Source organism: Heliconius melpomene, chromosome 7 (assembly GCF_056956725.1).
Source record: "Heliconius melpomene rosina isolate 202511_hmr_F chromosome 7, ASM5695672v1, whole genome shotgun sequence".
Classification (NCBI taxonomy): Eukaryota; Metazoa; Arthropoda; class Insecta; order Lepidoptera; family Nymphalidae; genus Heliconius; species Heliconius melpomene.
This window is the reverse complement of record NC_140395.1, coordinates 11,457,796-11,480,454: the sequence shown is the minus strand read 5'-3', so window position 1 is coordinate 11,480,454 and position 22,659 is coordinate 11,457,796. Positions and strand designations below refer to the sequence as shown.

Here is a 22,659-nt window from a genome sequence, read left to right as displayed (position 1 = left end):
TAATGTCAGAGTAGAAATATTTAACGAATATATATATTTTTTATTTATTTTTTCTAAGCATCCAAGTCACGGATCCATTTAAATAACAAAGGTATTGTAAAACAAATATCATCGATATCAAAGAGGTATAGATAGTGCGGGAGTACCTCCGGGTGAGCTTCACACCCTCCCCTCACCATTTACGCACCTACAAAAACGTTGAGTTTAGAATATTTTTTTTAAAAGAAAATAGGCAAAATAAGTTGGTTATTTTCTCATGGTTATCTACATTGTTATGCATTAAAAAATATTTTTTTATGATTTTATTTTTTGTATTTATCTGGGTACACGTGCACATCAAACACGGTTTTTACAACAACACAGTTTTTCCTATCTTGCGGGATTTCAAGATAAATAATATATGCTGCTCCATAACCTTATCTATCGGTCAATGAAAGTTCCATAAAAATCGACTCAGCTGGTCATCACAGACTGGCCAAAAAAATGTTTATTTATGTTTCAATACACTCTTTGTATGTAATATAAGATTCTTTTAAATGTATTATGTGAATCACTTGCCCGAGGCTTTATTTACACATTAAAGCTTTAATAAACGCAGTGAATTCTCTTTGCAAACATATTGTATTTTCCGGTAGAAACGTTACACATTTCAGTAAATATCGAATGAAATCTAGTGTAATAGTTAACTTACAAAACTGTATTAAATATTGACTATTTGCTTAATAAATATCTATATAACTTACAACAAAAAATATTAAAATTACAAAAAAAAATTATACCACATCCGAACTGCGCTCTTCCTAAATCCTAGAGGAAAAGTCATTGGGGAAATTTGTAGGGTGCGTCGCACCGGCGAGTTTTCAGTCTCAGTACCGTTTGCGCTTAGGACGTGAGAGGGCGCACCACGCTTGCCGACGTGACTTGTTGCTCGACGTGACACAACGTCAAACTACACATGTAAACGTGACGCGAGTGTGACATGCAGGTGACACGCCGTCATGCGTCATGCATTTTGTATCACAATCTCTTTACAAACATTCAAAAATTTTAATGATCGCTATATTTATAACCATAGTTCTACTAGCCGGACTATTATTTAGAAATAAATTTATATATACTGGAACAAACGACATCCAGGAGCCACAGTATATTGAATACGAGTCCATAATAAATGCGACTACGGCGGAACCGAGGAAAACGAGAAGAAAAGAATACCTGTACCGTCTTTTAACAAATACGACCCGTTCGCTCATACAAATGGAAATAAAAGCTAGGAGACTGGACGAAAATATGCGAAGGATTAAGGAGAAGACTTCAGATTTATTATGGAAGAAGAAGGACAAAGCTCTCTGGCATATATTGTTTAAGAATATAAGCAGGCATATAACAATACGACATCAGTTCCACCAGCATTCCAGTTTGCGGCGAATACTGCAGGACACTAAAACGCACGCTCATAACCATAGATTAGGCCAAAAGCGTTTACGCGTAAACCTTAATGGCATACGTGATTAGGATCAATGTGTGAATATATGCTGTGCTACAATTTATATGAATTAGAAATTGACAATACATTTTTACATACGAACTGTATTTAAAAGACTGAATCATTTTTTATAAGCTGTTTTGTTCTTTTACATGTACATTACTCTATTTGTGTTAGTGTTGCTTCTATAATATTAAAAAAACATTGATAAATAAATTGAATGTACATTTCAAATTGTCAAACACTTAAGCGACAATGTAATAATATTTTGTGATAAGCTAATGTAAATAAATATATATAATAGTCTTTTTCCGGATATACCATGACAGCCAGAGGGAACCTGGGAACCTATTGTTTTGTTAAGATACGTTCCCAAAAAAATTGTTATATTTAATTTTATCGCAGCAAATAAAAATCAATTCTACATTTTATAAGACAATATCAGCTTCTCGTTGTATCCCGCACACAGCAGGGTAGGCAGAGGGAACCTAGTGTTAAGACACTCCGTTCCCCACTTTCCGTTTTGTGCAAATGAAATGTAAATTTAAATAAATATTTCATTTCCTCAAGTGGGGATCGAACCCACAACCAGTCGCGTTTACAGTCACATAAAAAAAACAGGTCTTTAAATTTTATGATTTACTTATATAATTAATTTGTTTTAAGCATTATTTTTTTTACTTAATAAAATATATAGACAACAATAAAAAGTACCTAATTGGCAATAGTTCATTAATTTAATTTTAAATTTGATAAAATTATTAAATAGTATATATTTCTTTATATATAATCTGTGGAGTTATGGAAATAAACTTAATAATCTGTATTGCTTTTCCCACCATAAAACTCTTGACGCGAGTGTTATTGAGATGACTAGTTAACTGTCACTTGTCAATGTAGATTGTAAACAAGTCAGTCGAGTTGTTGCGTTGTTTTTATCGAATCAGTTAAATATGTCGTGTTGTAAGTATTTTATTTGTATAAATAACTTTAAGTACATTTTTTTATTATAACTATTATTAAGTTTTTTTATTCTGCAGTCTTATTTACATAAATATTGGAAAAGTGTAAAAAAGTAGGAACTACTTGTTGTTTTCTACAAAAGTATGTACCTATAATATACATAAATATATGTACTTATGGAGTAAAATACTGATAGTATTATTTTATTACTATAAAGTTTTTTTTTACATATCGTTCCTAGTTTTTTTCCTTTATTATTGTTGTTACTATTTTATATTTTTAGCTTCATGCTGCACCCCATATAGCAGGGTAGGCTAAGGAAACCTGGGAATATCTAATAATAATATATTCCGTTCCCATTAAGACACTACCGTTCCCTATTTATGCCGAATTCTCGAGAGATGCGTGCGTCTGCGTATTGGGTGGCGGATCTCAACGCCGCGCTTTAAATATTTCATTTCCTCGAGTGGGAATCGAATCCACAACCTGTTGCGTTTACAGCCGCACGTTCGTGCCCATACGCCACGAAGCCCTCAAAAAATGTTACTTTCACATCACGTATTTAGTAAATGTTCAATTTTCACAACACTGCCAAATTATGTATTCAGTTTGAATAGCTATACAAGTGGTGTCTATATAAGCTTTATCATTCGTAATATAGTATGATAGTAATAAATGAAATATTTATATAATATGTATTTTATTGGCTTATCAAGACACGCGCCAGCATGTCAAGCCAAGTTAAAAACCTGAAAGCGCGCTTTTGTGTATTTTACACGAACCATTTCAAGCTACTTTTGGTCTCTTCATGCATGAAATTTATCACTCTAAATTTGACTTGGCTATTTCTTACCAACCAGAACCTTTGGTTGGATCAGGCACCCATATCAACCCATACCCAATATCAACCTAATAGTCCAATGCAAGCTGGAAGTACTAACTTGCAAATATAAAAAATCCTATACGTAAAAAATTGTTGAGTGAAATATAGACCTTAAATTTTATCCTCAGTGAAAACAGAACTCGGCACCATATACGAGTATGTAGACCTACCATTCTTTTGATAGTGAGGTCGTGCACGAGGCATTATTTAACATTTAACTTGGCTCTCATTTCACATTTATGTTTTTGATAAAATACTATCTAAGCATACACTAAACATTGGCTTACTTTACATATCGCTTAAGTAAATTCAGGTACCTAGTTACTTATATACATATTTCATCTTTACTCACTTCAAGTCGACGCGCGATGACGGGGTAAACAGGGGGAGCCCTCGTGATATATGATTTCATTTTCCGCTTAACGTCTTTATTGAGACAATACTTTCACGTGGCGCTGACATAAAGTATTGTTTACGTGATATACAGTCTCGAATCTAATATATGTTTTATCCTTTTTAGCTTCACGCTATATCCTGCACATATATAGAGAAGGCAGAGGGTACTTATTGCCAAAATACTCCATTCTCCACTTTCCGTCGACCTTCGAGATATTGCGTTTTGAGCATCGGCCCTTAACACCGGGCTTTTGCTTTGGTACCAGAGCGAAGAAATGAAAATATTAATAAATAATAATTCATTCCCTCGAATGGGGATCGAACTAACACCATCGCGTTACAGTCGCACCCTTGTGCCCTTGGGCCACGAGTGCCTCAAATATATGATATCTGTAGAAACAATGTAATGTTAGCTACAAAGTGATATAACAGTTATTCTTCTTAAATACATACTTCTTAATCTTATCAGTTATGTAAGCATGATGTCATGTTTATTGTAGATACTCATAAGTGGTTATGGACTAATATTATACGAGTATTTAAACAAAAACCAATTAATTTCGAATTAACTTAGCAAATAAAGCACCTATTCCGTGTTAACGGAAATAGAAATATGTTTAACTTCATCCTAGTGGACTAATGACCATGTCCACTCCACTTCCATTACCTGTTTTAATAATTGTTTTTAGCTTCACTTTGTATTCCGCACATAGCAGGGTAGGCAGAGAGATTCTGGGCTCCTAGAGACCGGTTCCCATTTAAACACTTCCGTTCTAAACTTTCCACCGAATTCTGAATCGCGCTTAGAAGAAATAATCAAATTAGAAGATATAATCAAATTTATTTAAAAGTTCTAATACAATATAATTTATCAATGACGAAAACATATTTTTCTTAAATATTATTATTAAAATAATTAATAACAAATGTTTATCACTCAACAATATGAAAGCACTACGGTTTCGATAATGGTTATCTTTCACTTTATTATTGTAACTAGAGCGTGAAAAAAATATCATCGTTGTTTCAACTTTGATCTTAATACACAGTTTAAAAAGTAATATCGACATTGATATGTTGATACAATAATGTAATTCATTGGCTTATCTTAATAGATACGGTCTAAATGAATCTTTTACTTTTAAACCTTTTAAACATTATGGTACCTATGGTACCTATGGCACCTATGGCACCTATCGTAACCTATGGTATCTAAAAGTGTACAAAAGGTTTAAAAATAAATAATTTAGTTAAGATAAACAAGTGTTTTGCTCTGTATTTAGTTTATGTTTAGTTGATGCCATAGTGGTTTTTCGTTTCAACCCACTCGAGTAAAACTGTGAAAAAGAAAAGAAATAACGAAAAATTTTAAAAATATTTGCACATTATTCTACAGATATATTTATTTGTTCATGTACTAATATGTATTTTTTGTAATTAAATTTCAATAAGGTTTTTTAAACTTTTTGAAGTACATTTGTACTTTTGAAACCGTTTGTTTATGTTAAATACATCAATCATTTCCCCGAATGGAAATCGAACATATACCTACCACGCTTACATTCAGATTCTGTTCCACTACGCGACAATAGCCTCTATTATAACAAAACATATTAAAAATAGTTTAAAATTGTATATAAAATGAAGAAGATATTCTTAAAAAATTTCTCTAAATAATTCTGTAAACAATGATGCTTGACGGGATTACACAGAACAAAGAGTAATTTATATGCATACATTAGGTACCTGACGAGATTACTAAGTCGCGAGGGGTTAGTGTCCCTCGCTGTCGTACTAACACATCCCATATTATTTGAGTTCATCCTTTGTAGAAATAGAAACAATCTTATTTCATTGTAAATATATGTATATAGTATTTGAATGGAGAATATTTAAAATTTACTTTACAAATTTTTCATGTATATAAAACTTTTCTGTAATTATAATCTGACATATATCTTCTTTGGAAATAGTGTATGGAAGTATCTACTAAGGGGATTTATTGAAATCCTTTCGTAGACAGGAAATAACGGGATAAGGAGTGTCTTAACACTAGATTCTCTCTGCCTACCCTGCCGTGTGCGGGATATAGCGTGTACCTACTTATATTTTATATTAATTATTATAAATTAATAAAAATAGAGTCTGTATAACGCTAAAATTAATCCGAACCATTAAATATTATATAACCTTATTAACTAAACCCATAGCTAAAACAAGTTTCACATTAAAATTCCCACATCTCACATTTAGCTAACAATAATAATTTATTTTCCGCAGGTAAACATGGGCCCGGGTACGCATCCCCACTTGACGCATTCAGGAACGGCCCCAGGGAGGGGTTACTTTACGTGGTGTGCGTTCAACCAGACCAGAGCAAGCAAGACTACCTAGCTACGGTCGATGTTGATCCAAAGTCACCTACGTACAGCCAGGTTTTGATATTTCCATTGTATTGATTTTAGTGGGTGACATCTTTAAATGGAATTGAATCGTTGTGTTATTAGTCTTATTGTATTATTGAATTATAGATTTAATAATTTATTCGGTTCTTTTAAATATAAAAGGTACAAATACGATACGAAAGCCTATACCAGCTGCATTTTTCGTGTAATAATTCAATAGAAGTTGAGTTATATTATATAACGTATATAACTTATTACATTTAAAAACATAACACTATAAACTTTGGAAAATCCAAGACTTGAAATAAAATACTCCTGAAATATCTTTGATAAATCTTAAAAAATTTAAGTCGTTATTCAACTAGAACAGATATATTTGAGCTTTAGCCGAGAGACCGAGTATTCCCATTCAAACCTGTCCAAACGTCGATGGAGTAGACAAACATTTGTTCTGAACAATTGACTGGACCGTACTCTGAATGAAAACTGGATTTTCAACGTGAACTAAAGTCCATGCATACCCATCCGTAGTTGGACGTAAAAAGATAAAATGGACATGAAAAGAAATTTGCATATCCTTCTTTCATTATTAGAGATTTCATAGCTTTTGTTAGATAAAATTCGCTTTTAGCTTTCGCTCTACATTATATTAAACATAATATTTTATAATAAATATAATAAAGCGTACTATTAATACTTGTGCAGTACTATTTATTTTTCATTCGTTTTTTTAATTGAATGATTAAACAAATTCACTTTTATGTAATAAAATGCATAAACAGTATTTTCGTAATATAGTAGAACCGTAGAATACAAGACTAAAGATGTAATAAATAGTAAGGTTTAACAAGAAAATGAAAATACCGGCAGCTAATTTAGCTGGTATATTAGCGAATAAAATTGTACGAACTCCCGCTTAGTCAGGAGCGATGTCGCCGGCAATAACGCTCCGGTAATCCTAAAGGATTTTAGGGCAATACTAGGAAAGTAGTAGGAAAGTGTAGTCGTACAAAACTAAATTAACAAGAGAAATGCAATATATCAGCTTGTTCTTTCCTGCATTTTTATTTAGATTTCTATCATGTGTTTCAAAATGATTAAGACTTGTTTCATTTGTACTAAACATTGTAGGTAGATTAAGTATAAGATTCTTATTTCAATTAATGAATATTAGTTTTTTGAAATATGACTATGAAATTAATTTCACTTTTTTAAAATTTTATTTTACAAATTTTTAATATTATTGTACTATTCATGCACAAATCAAATCTTCCATTTTACGTTGTTATCGTTAGCTCAAATTGAGCAACTCTTTTTTTATCAGCTAGTGATCTTACATTTTGATAATGGCAGATGTTACTGATACAAAAAAATACTATCGCTATTGATATTTTTTGATATTTATACATTGTTTAACATTTTCTTCCCTTTGCACTAGTTAAATATGTTTTTTTTAGGTTCACGCTGTACCCCGCGCGTAGCAGGATAGTTAGGATGAACATGGAAGCCTACCTATTAAGACAGTCCGTTCCCATTAAGATACTTCCGTTACTTTATATTCCTCCATTTCCTCGGGAGGGAATCGAACCTACAAACTGTCGCGGTTATAGTCGCATGTTTGTGCCTTTGGGCTAATTCTGGCCTATATAATATGTTTGTAACGTACAAACATTAATGTAAATATACATTATAATGTAAAACATAATGTTGAAATTGTTCTAGAAATTACAATACTCAAAATATCGTTATTAAATAATATAACATAAAAGTATAGTAATAAGATGACACTGAAATATTATATTTTAATATTTCGGAATTTTTTTATGTATATAGGGACTATTTCAAAATACGAATATCTTAAAACTTATTATATAAACATTATAATAAAATAGTAAAATATTTCATAACTACCTATAACTTAATACTTATATATGTTTTAAGGTTATTCATAGAACCTACACAGACAGCGTGGGGGACGAGCTCCACCACAGCGGGTGGAATGTGTGTTCAAGTTGCCATGACAATCCTGAGCTCAAAAGAAACTTACTTATATTGCCCAGCTTACACTCCTGCAATGTTTTCGTTGTTGATGTTGGCACAAATCCTCGAAAACCAGAACTCTATAAGGTATAATATGTTTAAATTTATATTTAGGATTTTTAAATATATTTAAGTATTATATAATAGTATAGAATCTTCTGAGGAAACGTTGCAGTTGGATGATGTCTAACTTTAAGCTTTAAATATTTATGTTCAATATCTATAGAATTTCTTGTCAAAAACAAGGCAAGTTTAGATTTTTTTTTTTATATTTGATGAAAATGAATCCTTCCATGTAAATAGATATATAAATATTTAATAATAATTTTACGGAACTAATACTTTGAATAAGGTTATTGAAATGTTGAATGGCCATGAAAATATAAAGAAATCATTCTCAGCATAAGTTATAAACTCGGGGGCGTTAGTGTCGCGGACACAAGTTGGACTTGGATCTTGTTTGCGTGGAACTCGTAAAACTGAATTTTTATGTCAACGGTTCGGTTAAAGTTTTTTAATTTCCTCCCATTCTGGATCCGATAAAAAATTGGGTCGTTGCTTATAGTTTCTGTACTTATATTAGGTATATAAAATGTACACGAATTAAAAGAAGCAATTTTCCGTTTTTCTCACAGCAATATTGCAGGAAAAACTGACATTAAAACACTCCATTTCTAAATTTCCTCCTAATTATCGATATATTATATGTTAAGTGGTCGAATTTAAGATTGCCATCAGTAATAGAACTAGAATTAATAATTGAAATGTAATGATTCTATTCCGAGTGTGATTCCGAGTGGGGTTGGAACTTGCAACCACTGTGCTTACGACCAGAAGCTTTCTCACCAATGGACTCGATTCGAAGATATATAGTGGCACTAAAGATGTAAATCGAATATGATGATATATAGTGAAGGCAATTTATTTAAATATGTTTAAATTTTGCGGACATATACTGTATTTTCTAATTAGAATCTCAATTAAATTGGACAGGAGCTATTATCATTATTTCCAATGGTTGAACACTGTCGAATTATTGACAGCTATTTATAATACTATACAGTATACGCTAATTGAACCATTACATAGCATTACGTTACAGTTTCTATAATAGCCAATAGATCCAATATGTCAATTAATTATCTAGATATTACTAACTCCAATAATGTGAACTATTCAGTAAATGTTCGTAGCTCTCCTCGACGTCCAGTCAATCGCAGTCCAACTCGGCTATAATTGTGTCTCTTCTAATATGTGGTATTCGGTAGTATTGCCAACTATTTTACTGACATTATTAACATTGATATTTTGTTTTAAAAATTGTTTAAATTTTAAAATTGTGTAAGGTACATACATATATGTGGTTTAAGTATTATGTTAATATTTTTGTTACTTACATTATTAGATAGAAATATTTTAGAAAATTTTAACCATACTTGGACATACTTATAAAAATAATACCTATTTTTTTCTATGTAAGAAATTGTTGTTCATTTTATTTAATTTAGTCCGCTTGAAATAATTATGTCTAAGGTAAATAATAGTGTTTCTTTGTTAAACATAATAATAATAATTTGCTTTTATAAAAAAATAACGAAAATTGTGACAGCCATAGCAACTTAAAGTATACACATAAGCTTCTATATATATTATACTAGCGGCCCGCTCGCGGTTACACCCGCGTGAACTATGTTATTATTAATTTCTGTCTCCATGACTACGTCCTAGTGACGTCTATGCAAAATTTGAGACTCCTAGCATTTGTAGTAACGAAGTTTCATACAAACTTTCGACCCCAAAAACAATCTTTTAGGAGTCGAATATTGCAAATTCCCGTCTTAGCCAGCACCTACGTCCTATAAGTAACTCCTATGCAAAATTTTAAATTCCTAGCACATGTAGTTTATGAGATTTCGTGATGAGTGAGTGACCTTTCGATTTTATATATATAGATAAGATCACTTGTTTATGAATATCAAATAGTTTTCTTGTATGTTTTTATTTACCACTTCCGAGAAACAATTCTAAAAAAACATTTTTAAAATAATTTAAATTAACCACTTTTTGTGAACCCTTATCGAATGTTCATATTCCAAACCCGTCATTATCAGGTTATCGATGGTTCTGAGATGAGATCGTTCAACTGCACGTTCCCCCACACGACCCACTGCCTCGCCAGTGGTGAAATCATGATATCAACTATGGGTGACGAAAATGAAAACGGAAAAGGGGATTTTGTGCTCATCGATGGGGAAACTTTGAAAGTGACAGGTAAGTGGTTTACATAAGTGGAAGGGTAAGTGATTGCTGTGTATGTATTTAAACAATTAGTTATTTTATTAAATATTTTTGAAATACTCGAGGAAATGAAAATATTTAGTAATTTCATTTCTTCGCTCTAGTGTCGAGGCATAGCGCGGCGATAAATACCGCCACTCAACACCTAATGCATCCAGAATTAGTGTAGCGGAGTGTCTTAACACTAGATTAGGCTTCTTCCCAGCCACCCAGCTTCTGCCTACCCAGCTACATGCGGGATACAGCGTGAAGCTGGATAGCAGAAGAAAATATATTTAACAAATGTACAATGCATTATATAAACGGTATATACTAAATTAAGGTAAACATATTGCATGAATTTCTGTAGGTACGTGGACTAAGGGAAAGCCGGCAAATTTCGGTTATGACTTTTGGTACCAGCCCTACCACGATGTGATGATTGCGTCAGAATGGGGTGCACCAAAGTTCTATAAATCGTAAGTTTAATTACAAGTACGATACTTCCTTTAAGTTTTTTTATTTTTATTATCAATTTGTTAATAAACTTCCAATTTCAATTAATATTCAATACTTACATACGAAGATTTTTAACAAATATTTTAAATCTATATACAGTACCTACATAGTATGACTAAAATAATAACTCAATGTTTTCAATTTAAAGCGGCTTCCATGCAGCTGATATTCCAAATGCAGAGAGATATGGCACTTCTCTCAACGTTTACAAATGGTCCACACGTGAACTTCAACAAGTCATAGACTTAGGCAGCGAGGGTTGCGCACCCCTTGAGATCAGATTTCTCCATGATCCCAAATCCGGTATAGGATTTGTCGGGTGCGCTGTCGAGGCTAACGTATACAGGTAGGCACTTTAATATATTTACTGAGCAATCCTAATTTATTATACAGTATATTTTATATGTGGTTATAAACAGTTATTTTCTTTTAGATTTTATAAATCTGATAACGGGAAATGGGTAACGGATAAAGTTATTGATGTTCCAGCGAAAACTGTAATAAAGGATGGCGTTGAGAGTAAAATAAATGGTAATAATAATAATAAAAATGGTGATTCTTAAGTTTAAATATCAATAGAATAAACAGAACTATATACGAGTATAATAACTTATATATAAAAATATGAATCTGTCATTACCTTAAAACTGCTTCTTACATAAGATTATAAATGGGGGTATAGATAGTCCAAATTTGTTACACAGAATAGGTTTAGCAGTACCAAGGCACAATTCTAGAAGCCACAATAAAAATAAGCACACTTTTAAAGTGCGTTTCTGTAGGAGTAACATAGGCAAAGCAGCTCCATTAAATAGAAGTCTAATATTATATAACAGCATATTCAAAAAAGCAGCTTTAGATATATTTAAACAATCTATATCATCTTTCAAACTACAAACAAAAAAAAATATGTTTTCTCTTAAAAAATAATTATCAATTAACTTGAAATTATTAGTTATGTTTTTTAATAGGTAAAATCATTGTTAAATTTTTGTGTTCTGTTTCTTATATGGTACTTATAAGTTTTTTATTTTTATTATACTTTATATAAATTATTATATTTTATATATATATATATATATATATTTTGAAGTGTAAGTAATGTTAGTGTAGAATGATTTGTATTGTGTTTGTTTTCTGTTGTTTTTCTTTTTTATTTCATGCATGTCAAGTTAGCCTGTAAGTGGGGTATACAATTAATGTAGTACTCGCGTAAGATTGTTTTTGTTTTTAGTGTTTGTATTATTATTGTATACAACGTTGGCTTCCTATTAAATAAAATAAAAATAAAATAAAAAACTTAATTTTGCCATTATAAAAGTTTTAAACTATTTCAATAAATAACGATTTTTATTGAAGGAATCCATTTCACAGTATTTTTTTTGTTCTACAATGTACAAACTATGAAAATAATAATATTATATATTATTTTTTTGTATTCAGACTATTCCTTCTATATTACGTCTCAGAAATATTTTAGTAATTTCGTAAACTTGACACTTCTGAGATTAAATTCAGATTAACATGGCAAGTCCATTAACCTTTTCAGGTTTAATGTCTGACATTCTTTTGTCACTTGATGACAAATATTTATACTTTTCTTGTTGGCTTCACGGTGACGTCAGGCAGTATGACGTGTCTGATCCAAGTAATCCGAAGTTGACAGGCAAAGTTCAATTAGGAGGACAAATTGCGAGTTTTGGTCTTAAAGTAGTAGAAGATAAGGAAATGGAGGTAAAAATTCTGTATTTCCCGACATTTTCGCTGGCCTCTGTGAATGTAAAAAGTAGAGAATAAAGTGATTAAACACTTGTTTCCCGGTATTTATCCAAATCGTGAATGTGTGAACTTAAAAAAATATATATATATTTCCAGCTTCACAATTTTTTCAGCTTTGCTAAAACGGAAGCTAGTGCTGAAACACTCAACCAACCTTGACTCCAAGCTTTATCTACCTGAACAATGAATTGAAAATAATAATTATCATCATCAATCATCGAGTAATACATATAAAATCGAACCCGCAGACCTTTAATTTACAGCCACAAACAGCTACAACTACTCTATTTAATTAGAAAACGACTTTTCCCATTGTTCCTTTTGTCTAACACTTCGTAGTTGAAATTAACAACACATGACTAAACATAATTACTATTTCGCTGTATCATCCATTTGGAGTTCAGCTTCTGTTTTTTAAATTACTTTCAAGCTTCAAATGGTCTAAACCAGCATACTAATGCTTAACGTTCTTTTGTTCGTGTAATATTTCTACTCGTTATTTATGTATGTGAAGGAGGCTTCAACAAATTGAATTGTAGATACGTCATATATATGTATAGCGAATTTTTGATTTTTTTATTAGATTCATATGTAGTGCATTATCCAATGTTTTTAACGAGAAAGTTGAATAGCCATAACGGGAGTGGAGTGTGTTTAACACTGGGTTCCCTCTACTTCTTTCTCCTGTGTGCTGGATATAGCGTGAAGCCAAACAGTTGACAAATAAATTGTGATACAAGTGGAGAAAAGTGACTTAGTTTTTAGAGCTTCTACGTTTATGAGATTACTTATAATAATATAAAATATGTACTAATCATATCTAAATTTCCAAATTATATTTATTCCATAATTTCATTAGATACCACCTAAACCAGTAGTCGTAAAAGGCAAGCAATTACAAGGAGGCCCCCAAATGTTGCAACTGTCCCTAGACGGTAAACGTCTATACGTATCCTCGTCACTCTACTCTCCGTGGGACAAACAGTTCTATCCGCAAATGGCTCAAGAGGTAATTCATCTAAAGTAACTAATAAAACTAACTTTACTATACTCTAGGGACTCGATCGCGGCTTCGCCCGAATGTACTATGTAATTATTTGTTTTCTTATCTGAATATTATAAATTTATAGGTAATATCCATACATTCATAGCTAAACTTTCAGGCAATTCAATTTACATATCGATACCCTGGATTTGACACTTTTTTGAACTTGAAGAAGTCTTTTCTTCTTCAATTCATTAGAAATTTATTCCTCTCATTAATTAGAAATTTCATTTATTAGAAAAAAAAAATATATATACTAAATATATTGTTTACTAACGTAATGTATTTTTTATATATACATTGATACATTTAAGGACACAAAAATAAACATACATCCCCGAGTAGGAATCGAACTAACAACCAACACCTTTGCAATCATATGCAATCATATATATACATAATGATATAGAATTACTCTATTGTGTGTCATCTAGGGAGGCTGGATAGTAAAATTAGACGTGGACACAGTTAACGGAGGCATGAAATTGGATCCAGAATTTCTTGTGGACTTCGGCAAGGAGCCGAACGGGCCAGTACTGGCGCACGAAATGAGGTGATTATGGCTTTTTATTGTCTACGTACATTGATAAGATATTAAATACCAATTTGTAGATAATGTAATCTGTAATTGGTTATTTTCTTTTGTTATGTTCTGTTTGTATACTGTTGATATATTTGTACGTTTTATTTCTTATTAAAATTAAAAAAATTAAGCAGCTTCACGCTGTATCCTGCATATGGCAGAGTAGGCAGAGGGATTCTTGTGTTAAGACACTCCGTTATCCACTTTCCCCCGAATTCTGGAGGTATTGCGTGCTGGGTGGCAGAATCCCCACTCGAGAAAGTTAAATATTTATTTAAATTTATATTTCCATTTATTTGCTCTGGTGAGGAGGCAGAGTGCGGAGTTGTATATGCTATGTGGGGAAATCAGCGTGAAGCTAAAAAATGAATTAACTTTAAATGATCTTCTATTTTACTTTAACAGATATCCAGGGGGTGATTGTACATCAGACATATGGTTAGCTGACAAGTAAAATATTATGAGAGTTACATATATAGTAAAATATATTTATAAATATACAAATCTTTTATATGGTTAAAGAAAAAAATATTATATTGTTTTAAAATCATAATCAACTTACATTTTTATCGCTATATATGTTTAACTTAATAAATACGTTTACACATAAACAAGTAGTTTTTATTTACTTTAGATTACTGTATTATTTATTACTTCATTATATTATTTCACATTTCATTAATATATAATTTTACAAACTTTCACAAAATGCATACATTATTGAGTACTACAAAAGAAAACGTTTGTTTTCCTTTGTAGTTTAGTTCCTAAACCAAATATTGGTATCAATTATTCAGTTCACCCGTTTGTAGCAAAGGGTTAAACAACCCCTCTCCTGCAGGTAGTAAGCATTTTCCTGCAGTCCTCACTAAGAAATTTCGTTGAGTTATTAAAATTCAGGTAGGTACAGTTAATATAGCGTTGGTCCCTAGAGTACATATTTTATTTTAAAGATTAATATTTATACGATGTTGCAGGCGGCGACTGGTAACTTATATTTATTAGTTATTAGCCGTCGCCTGCAAAATCGTTTGCCCTTTGACCTTTCCATATTTAATATACCACTTTAATTTTCATTCTTTGAAGATAGGCCTTTCCCAATTCTCGCCACCACACTCGATCTTCAGCTCTTCGTACCCATCTGCTTCCTGCCAACCTCTTTAGGTTAACTTTATGATATATTTTTTTAAATTCACGCTGTATCCCGCATAGTAATCAAGTAATTTAAAAACAAAGAGCGTAACTCGAAATTAATGATAAAGCAAAATAGCAATTGTGTGGAGTCATGTGCCATTAATTTAAACTGTTCATTTAAAATTAAATAAGTAATATTCAGGTTTTCATAGTGGTGTATGGAAAAATATAATATATATATACTTAATAAAATTGTGACTGATCGCTGTCCTTATATAAGACATGTGAGATAAATCTATCATTGGGGACATTTATCAATGTAATAGAACCCGAAACTATGTCTTTAAATTTTTGTCTGTCGGCTTGTGTGTTAGTCTGTGCGTTTGTTTACTCTAATTTCAGAATTAGCTTAACCGATCTAAGTGCTACATTTTTTTTGTTGAATTGGCTGAAAATATTTTTTTTACCTTAAAAGTGATTATGTTATTAGAGCACAAAAGTAAAGCAGATTAGTAAATTAATAATTGTGTAGATTTAGCGGGCGAAACCGCGAGCGGGTCGCTAATATTATAATAAGATCTTAGATTTTTTGCTCATTTTAAATTCAAAACAACTAAAATCTACAGTTCTAGTGATAATTAATCAAATATTCATTTAGCGGTCTACAGTTTTGTTTATCGTTCACAGATATTACGTAAGTATGGAAGTCACGTGCCGGGAATGTAGTTAAATGACCACCATTATCCCTTTTAGTCTGGTACTTGCTTGTTAATGAGCTTTCCGTGTCGTCGCTCGATCGATACCTTAAAGATATTTTTTTTAGATTCACGCTATACATAGTAGGGTATGCAGAGGGAACCTCGGAACCTATCTGGACTAGGATCCAACGAAAAGTGGAAAACGGAAGTGTCTTAACAGGAACGGAGTGTCTTAACACTAGGTTCCCTCAGCCTACCCTACTATTTGCGGGTAGGCAGAGGGAACACGTACAGCTAAAGATTAATTTTTCATTATTAGAAAAATTTACTTGTAAATCTAAATTTAGATATAAATCTCATAAGGGGAAATGTTTCTGGTAAAATTTACTTAATAATTTTCAGTGAGCGGAAATTAGACATCAGATAAATTTTAAAGGTCACCATATTGCAGTAGGACAACGTTTGGCTCTAACAAGTTATGGGTTCAATCTTGTCTTGGGGGATCGAATTATTTTCGTTTCCGTGCTTTGATAATACAATATGCTGCGCTAAGCTCCGTCACTCGACTTTGTTGAATGACTAAAACTCGTGCTTCTGCCTAAATTGAGCTGAGAATGGAGTATCGACAAGTTCCTGTGCAAGCTCTACTGTACGGGAGATAAATTGTCAAAATATAAGAAAATATTATAAAATCTTCCAAATTCTCTTAAAATAGACGAAAATATTATTATTTCAATGATTTATTTTATATAACGGCCTACAGGTGAAGGTTAGGAATGACGTTGAAGATGCGTAAAAATCTAAGCACGTACTTTTACACCTCGTAAAATATATTGCTAAATATTAAGGCTTAGCGATGATGACATTCATTACACTGTTCCATGTCTGGTTAATAGCAAGACTGTTTGTAGGCCACTGTAGCGTAATAATGTAAAAGGTTGGTATATACGTAATAGTCACATACTCGAATACAATTATTATTTGGATTTTATAAAAAAATGTTTATTATTCGTTTTAATGAAAATTATCTAAAGGGGATAAGTTATGAGATAAATATTTTTATAGTTTATCAATAATTTACCAAAATCTCTTTAAAAAAATACCTTCTATTCGTAGAATGTACACAATATGCTGTGTAATATTATGTGCAATAGATTCACAGATTTATATCAATTTTACAAACCGAAATATAATAATTACTGAATACTGAGAATTGTGTAAATCAGTGACGCATTTACCGCTAATATAGGGATCCATCCCTACTATAACGGCTTATTTGCAATCAGCAGTATCTCGCTTATAGCAGACAAGGTAAAGGGAGCCCAGTGGTAAAACACTCCTACACACCGCTCAACTTCCAAGATCGTCAAATCTCATTGCTATGCTTTTTATTTATACCAGAGCGAGAAAAGAACTCAGTAAAAAAATAATTATTATCTTTATTTATAGCGACATACTAAATATAAACATAAACGTATTCTGTCCCTGAGACATTGTCACTTTTATTTGACACAACAACACACTCCCTCTTAATCGTATTCGTATTCCCGGCTTCTAATGAGTTTCGTAATTTGATTTGACTGAAGTATATGTAACTTAGGAGCAAACAAATAATAGGTAGACGTGACAAAAGCCTTTTGCGTGTCAGTCATTATGAACCATGAAACCAAAATTCCATTATGAAACCAAATACTTCAGATTCCATAGAATCGAACTTTACTTACTTATATTATAAAGCTGAAAAGTATGTTTGGGTTAAACGCGATGATCTCAGAAATTGCTAGTTTAATGATAATAGGAAAAGTTACTTATTAATAAAATCTTATATTGATTATAAAGTATATTTTATTCTTAGTTACAATTCTTGAATTGAAGAGAGAAGAGTCTCCGAAATACAGTTAGCGCTGTTGAATGAAGTGATAAAGAAGGAGTCTGGCAGCTGCTGTATGCGTGAGAGAAAGGGCAGCCAGACAGTCTGGCGCCGTAACGCGTTACGTAACAAAGGGGTTTACCTTTCCATAATATGATATCACTTGAAAATTACCTTGACGTTATTAAATCTTTGAATTATATTTAATTTAAATTTTAATAAATAAAATTTACTAGTATTTACTGGAATCAAAAGAACATAATGATCATACGAATTTTGCTCTTGTAAAAGGGGAAAAAATACTTGATTTAAATCACAGCCAATTTTAAACAGCTCAGAAATATGAAATTGACTAAATGAGGCATGCATTTTTAATATGATTAACCCTTTAAAGGTTATTTATCATGAATATTTTTGCTCTCTCGATGATTTAAATATGTATTGAGTTTTTAACTTATTTTCTGAAACGTGTTAGTAGGTATATTTTCACTTAAATATTAAATATTTTAAAGATTCAATTTAATATCGAAACGCAGTTGGCAAATGTTTTAGAAATATATGCATGGCAGTAGATTCTTTTTTCCCTTAGTAAAGCATTTTTAGTATAGAATAAATTTGCTTCAATCGTCAGCCCATATACGCGTATATCTTTTAAACTATGAGGAAGGTTTTTATGAATATTTAATATTTTTATTATTTATAATTTCAAAGATGGTAATGTGATGTTTAAAATCATAATATATTTGTGCTCTACACTTCAAGAACTTATAAATAAGAAAGAAATAAGAATACTGTGTAAATAACACATACTACTACTTCTACATCTATATATATAAAATCGAAAGGTAAAAAGGTAAAAATCACTCATCACGAAATCTCAGAAACTACATGTGCTAGGAATCTCAAATTTTGTATAGAAGTTACTCATAGGACGTAGGTGCTCGCAAAGACGGGAACGTTGTTTTTGAGGTCGAAAGTTTGTATGAAACTTCGTTACTACAAATGGTAGGAGTCTCAAATTTTGCATAACGTCACTAGGACGTAGTCATGGAGACAGAAATTAATAATAACTAGTAAATAAGAAATTAAAATTGAGTTCACGCGGGTGAAACCGCGATCGGGCCGCTAGTACAATATAAAATTAAATATAAATATTACTTTGAATGTCGGAATACACTTTCTACATATAACGTTAGCAAATATATCATAATATATACAAAATCTGCTGCGATTAGGCACGTATTATATACCAAACCCCTCTAATCTCATTTTATGTACGCTCCGACTTTTATAAACGTGTGCGACCCTGAAAAATTACGAGATACGATAACAAAAGGAAAAAATATATGGGAAGTATGTGTCGTTTATAAATGCTGGGAATATATATGGAAAGTATGTGTCGTTTATGAATGTTACAGGGTCGACAGAGGGAACCTAGTATTAAGACATTTCGTTCCAAATTTTCTGCCGAATTCTATAGGCATTGCGTGTTGAATGGCGGAACTCTCACTTTGCCTCAAGCAGAGTGAAGAAATGAAAATATAAATTTAAATAAATATTTCCTATTCTCGAGTGGGGATCGAACCTACTGTCTGTCACGTTTACAGACGAATATACAATTATTTAAAAAGAATTAAGCCATTTTATTGTTTTATATTTTGTTTGGTTTTAACTTAACGGCTTACCTCTCAGCGGAATAATCAGAAATGCATTTAAATTAGTTGATGGACTTAATAATAAACATCTACTTCCTACTTTGTTTTTACAGATATGTTGGTTAAAAGTTCCTCAAGGGTAACTGTAAAAAAAGGAAAAAATCTAAGATCTAGGCTACATTCTAACCCAGCATTCACAAACAGCCAAAATATTGCTAGTATCGCTTAATAATTAACTAATTTATACCTCTATATCATATAATCCATATCTTTATTTGTACTAACATTCACTTCGTAGTGGAAACCAAAATGGTAGTATCTCAAGCCTATCGCAATTCAAACAAGAGTTCAATATGAGCTGAACCATTTGAATTTCAACAGCTATGCAAATTGGACCCGACTTCAAATCTGACTCAGATATTATTTGCCTGACTAACCGACAACCTTTTAGGAATCAGGATAAAAGAAATCGAGAACTACAAAGAGAATAGAAACTGCTAAATTTCAATCTTAATTTTTTTTATTTATAAAACATTTATTTAAGATCTAATTTGCTAGTTGAAAATATTGTCGGCAAAATATATTAGAGAAAAAAATAAAAAAGTCATGTTTTCCGTTCCAAAAACTTAATGTGACAGATGAAGCCTCTCATAGTAATGGGATGATTTTGTTGACGGAATATTACATTTGGGTAAGAACTCACACTTTGAGGAGATGCTGTCAGAAATTGGTTGCTAAGGAATGATAATCTCATATTATTTATCGTTTTATTTTTTCATTTTTTTTTATATTTTACCGTTTTTAGATAAAATATTATATTTGAAATTTAATTTATAATGGATAACAGATTAATCAATATATAATATCGGAGATATTTATGTGCGGTAAATAAGTTATTTTTAGGGTTCCATACCTCAAAAGAAAAAAAAGTCTGTCCATCTGTCAAGACATCTCAAGATTGAGATGTATGTCAATTAATATTAAGTAATCAGTTCAGCGTTTCAGCGTGTATGCATTGTTTTAGCTGCGTTTGCTATAAATTCGCTGCGTAATTAAAACCTACTTCACAAAAACATACAGTTATTAAATTTGGCATGATTTTAGAAATTAGAAGTTCTCACGAACTTACAATACACTTAATAGAAAAAATCCGAAAAATTACAATTTATAATACAGAAAAAACCACGACAAAATTATAATTTTAGTTCCTTTCATACAAAGTTAGTATGTATCCCCGACAACTTAAATTTGTCTTTTTTTTTAATTACACATTTGACCCGTGGACTTACAATCCCGAAATTGATACGCAACCCTCAGTGGGCGTATCCAACTCTCACTTCACCGGTTTACTGTTACAAAATATTTTATTATTAATTACTATTAATAAAATCTTAGACAAATAACGATATGATTTTGATTATACGATTTAAATGAAAACTGTAATTTATTAACAGCCATTTGCAAAGAAGCACAGCTTTTAAAATTAACTAAATTTTCTGTATATTTATACTACCTACCAAACAACTTGTTTAGTTATTTAAATTTAATAGAGTATTCGAATAGTCTCGAACGTTCGGAACAATTAATTTCGTTTGGAGTTCATTAAAGCCAGACAGAATAGAACTGTGGCGAGTTTGGCCCTATTAACAACTTTTAAATTTTAATTATTATCCCGCATTTACGAGCTGAAACCATTTTTTGAGTTTTGAATAAAATATATTTCACTCTATCTATTTATACTATCAGTTTCACGCTGTATCCCGCACACAGCAGGGTAGGCAGAGGGAATCCTTAAGATACTCCGTTTCCCACTTTCTGCCGAATTCTGGAGTCATTGCGTGGCAGAACCAAACCCCGCACTGTTTGTCTCTATGTCTGTGCGTTTGTGCACGCTAATCTCAGTAACGTCTTAATTGATTTAGATGCAGTTTTCATAATAATGACATTAGAGAAAATTAAACGTAAAATTACAAAAAAACTACTTAAATTTAAAGACCATTTAATATAAAACAAACAATTAACTATTACTGAAACGTAAATATACGTAAAACTTAATTGATGTTTTCATACTAGAATCGTTTCACAGAAATGGGCGGAAATGTTGACCAGAGATTGCTTTCCAGATAATAAAAGAGGGTTAAAAGGGTCGAAAAGATATTTAAAAGACATTAAGGGGATGTCATTACCATTAGCTCTATTAGTAAGAAAAACTTACATATTCATTTCATTTGTTATGGTGCTTTTGGTATTTAAGCGAGGATTACTTTTAATTAAGTGAACTAATGACAAGTCAGTCAGTCAGTCAGTTCGATCCCCACTAGGGGGAATGGATAATTATTTGTTAATATTTTCATTTCTTCGCTCTGGAACCAAGGCAAAAGTCCAACAATAAGTTCCGCCACTCAATACGCAATGCTTTAAAAAAATCGTTAACTAGGAAACGGAGTGTGTTAACACTATATTCGCCCCGCCTACCCTGCTTTTTGCGGGATACAGCGTGAAGCTAAGTAACAGTATAAATGGCGGTGACATAATATAGTCTGACGTGTACTTGTGACTCTTCCTCTTACGTCGGTTTTAGTTCTCCTTTAACCTCCTCCGCACACATGGCAATGAAACTCCTATTAAATTTGCCTCTTTTATTAATGCTTATTGTTTGTTAATGTTTGTGTTTAGTCCTTTACGTAAATTTCTTTGAAAATAAGTATATTAAATGAAATGTTAGAATTAGTCATTCAAAAAAATATTTATTTCTAAGTGTTATTTCAACCCTAAATACATTTATAAATTATTCAATACACTCACTCAAAACAAATCAAAGGGCTCATCCCCTATCTGAAATCCAGTAGCTTTAGGGTATTCACACTCTATTATATAGGTACAGATAAGAGAGTTGTCAAATATTCAATATTTGTTTTATATTTGC

At 31.6% G+C, this 22,659-nt stretch overlaps 1 protein-coding gene across 1 annotated transcript; it reads left to right on the top strand.

The window, feature by feature from the left end:
- The first annotated feature begins 880 nt into the window (after nt 1–880).
- On the top strand, nt 881–14,990 carry LOC146537860 (methanethiol oxidase). The gene is made up of 11 exons (XM_085187997.1): nt 881–2,449; nt 6,009–6,163; nt 8,075–8,260; nt 10,285–10,444; nt 10,821–10,929; nt 11,118–11,315; nt 11,403–11,500; nt 12,519–12,703; nt 13,608–13,757; nt 14,228–14,346; nt 14,782–14,990. Exons 1-11 carry the CDS (start codon nt 2,440–2,442, stop codon nt 14,828–14,830), a joined length of 1,419 nt encoding a protein of 472 aa, XP_085044123.1. The 5' UTR covers nt 881–2,439; the 3' UTR covers nt 14,831–14,990.
- The last annotated feature ends 7,669 nt before the right edge of the window (nt 14,991–22,659 follow it).

What these genes read in the sequence shown, in the direction of transcription:
- LOC146537860 (XM_085187997.1), top strand. An exon ending in GCACCAAAGTTCTATAAATC is followed by an intron (nt 10,930 to 11,117) that starts GTAAGTTTAATT and finishes TTCAATTTAAAG; the next exon opens with CGGCTTCCATGCAGCTGATA. An exon ending in TAGAAGATAAGGAAATGGAG is followed by an intron (nt 12,704 to 13,607) that starts GTAAAAATTCTG and finishes TAATTTCATTAG; the next exon opens with ATACCACCTAAACCAGTAGT.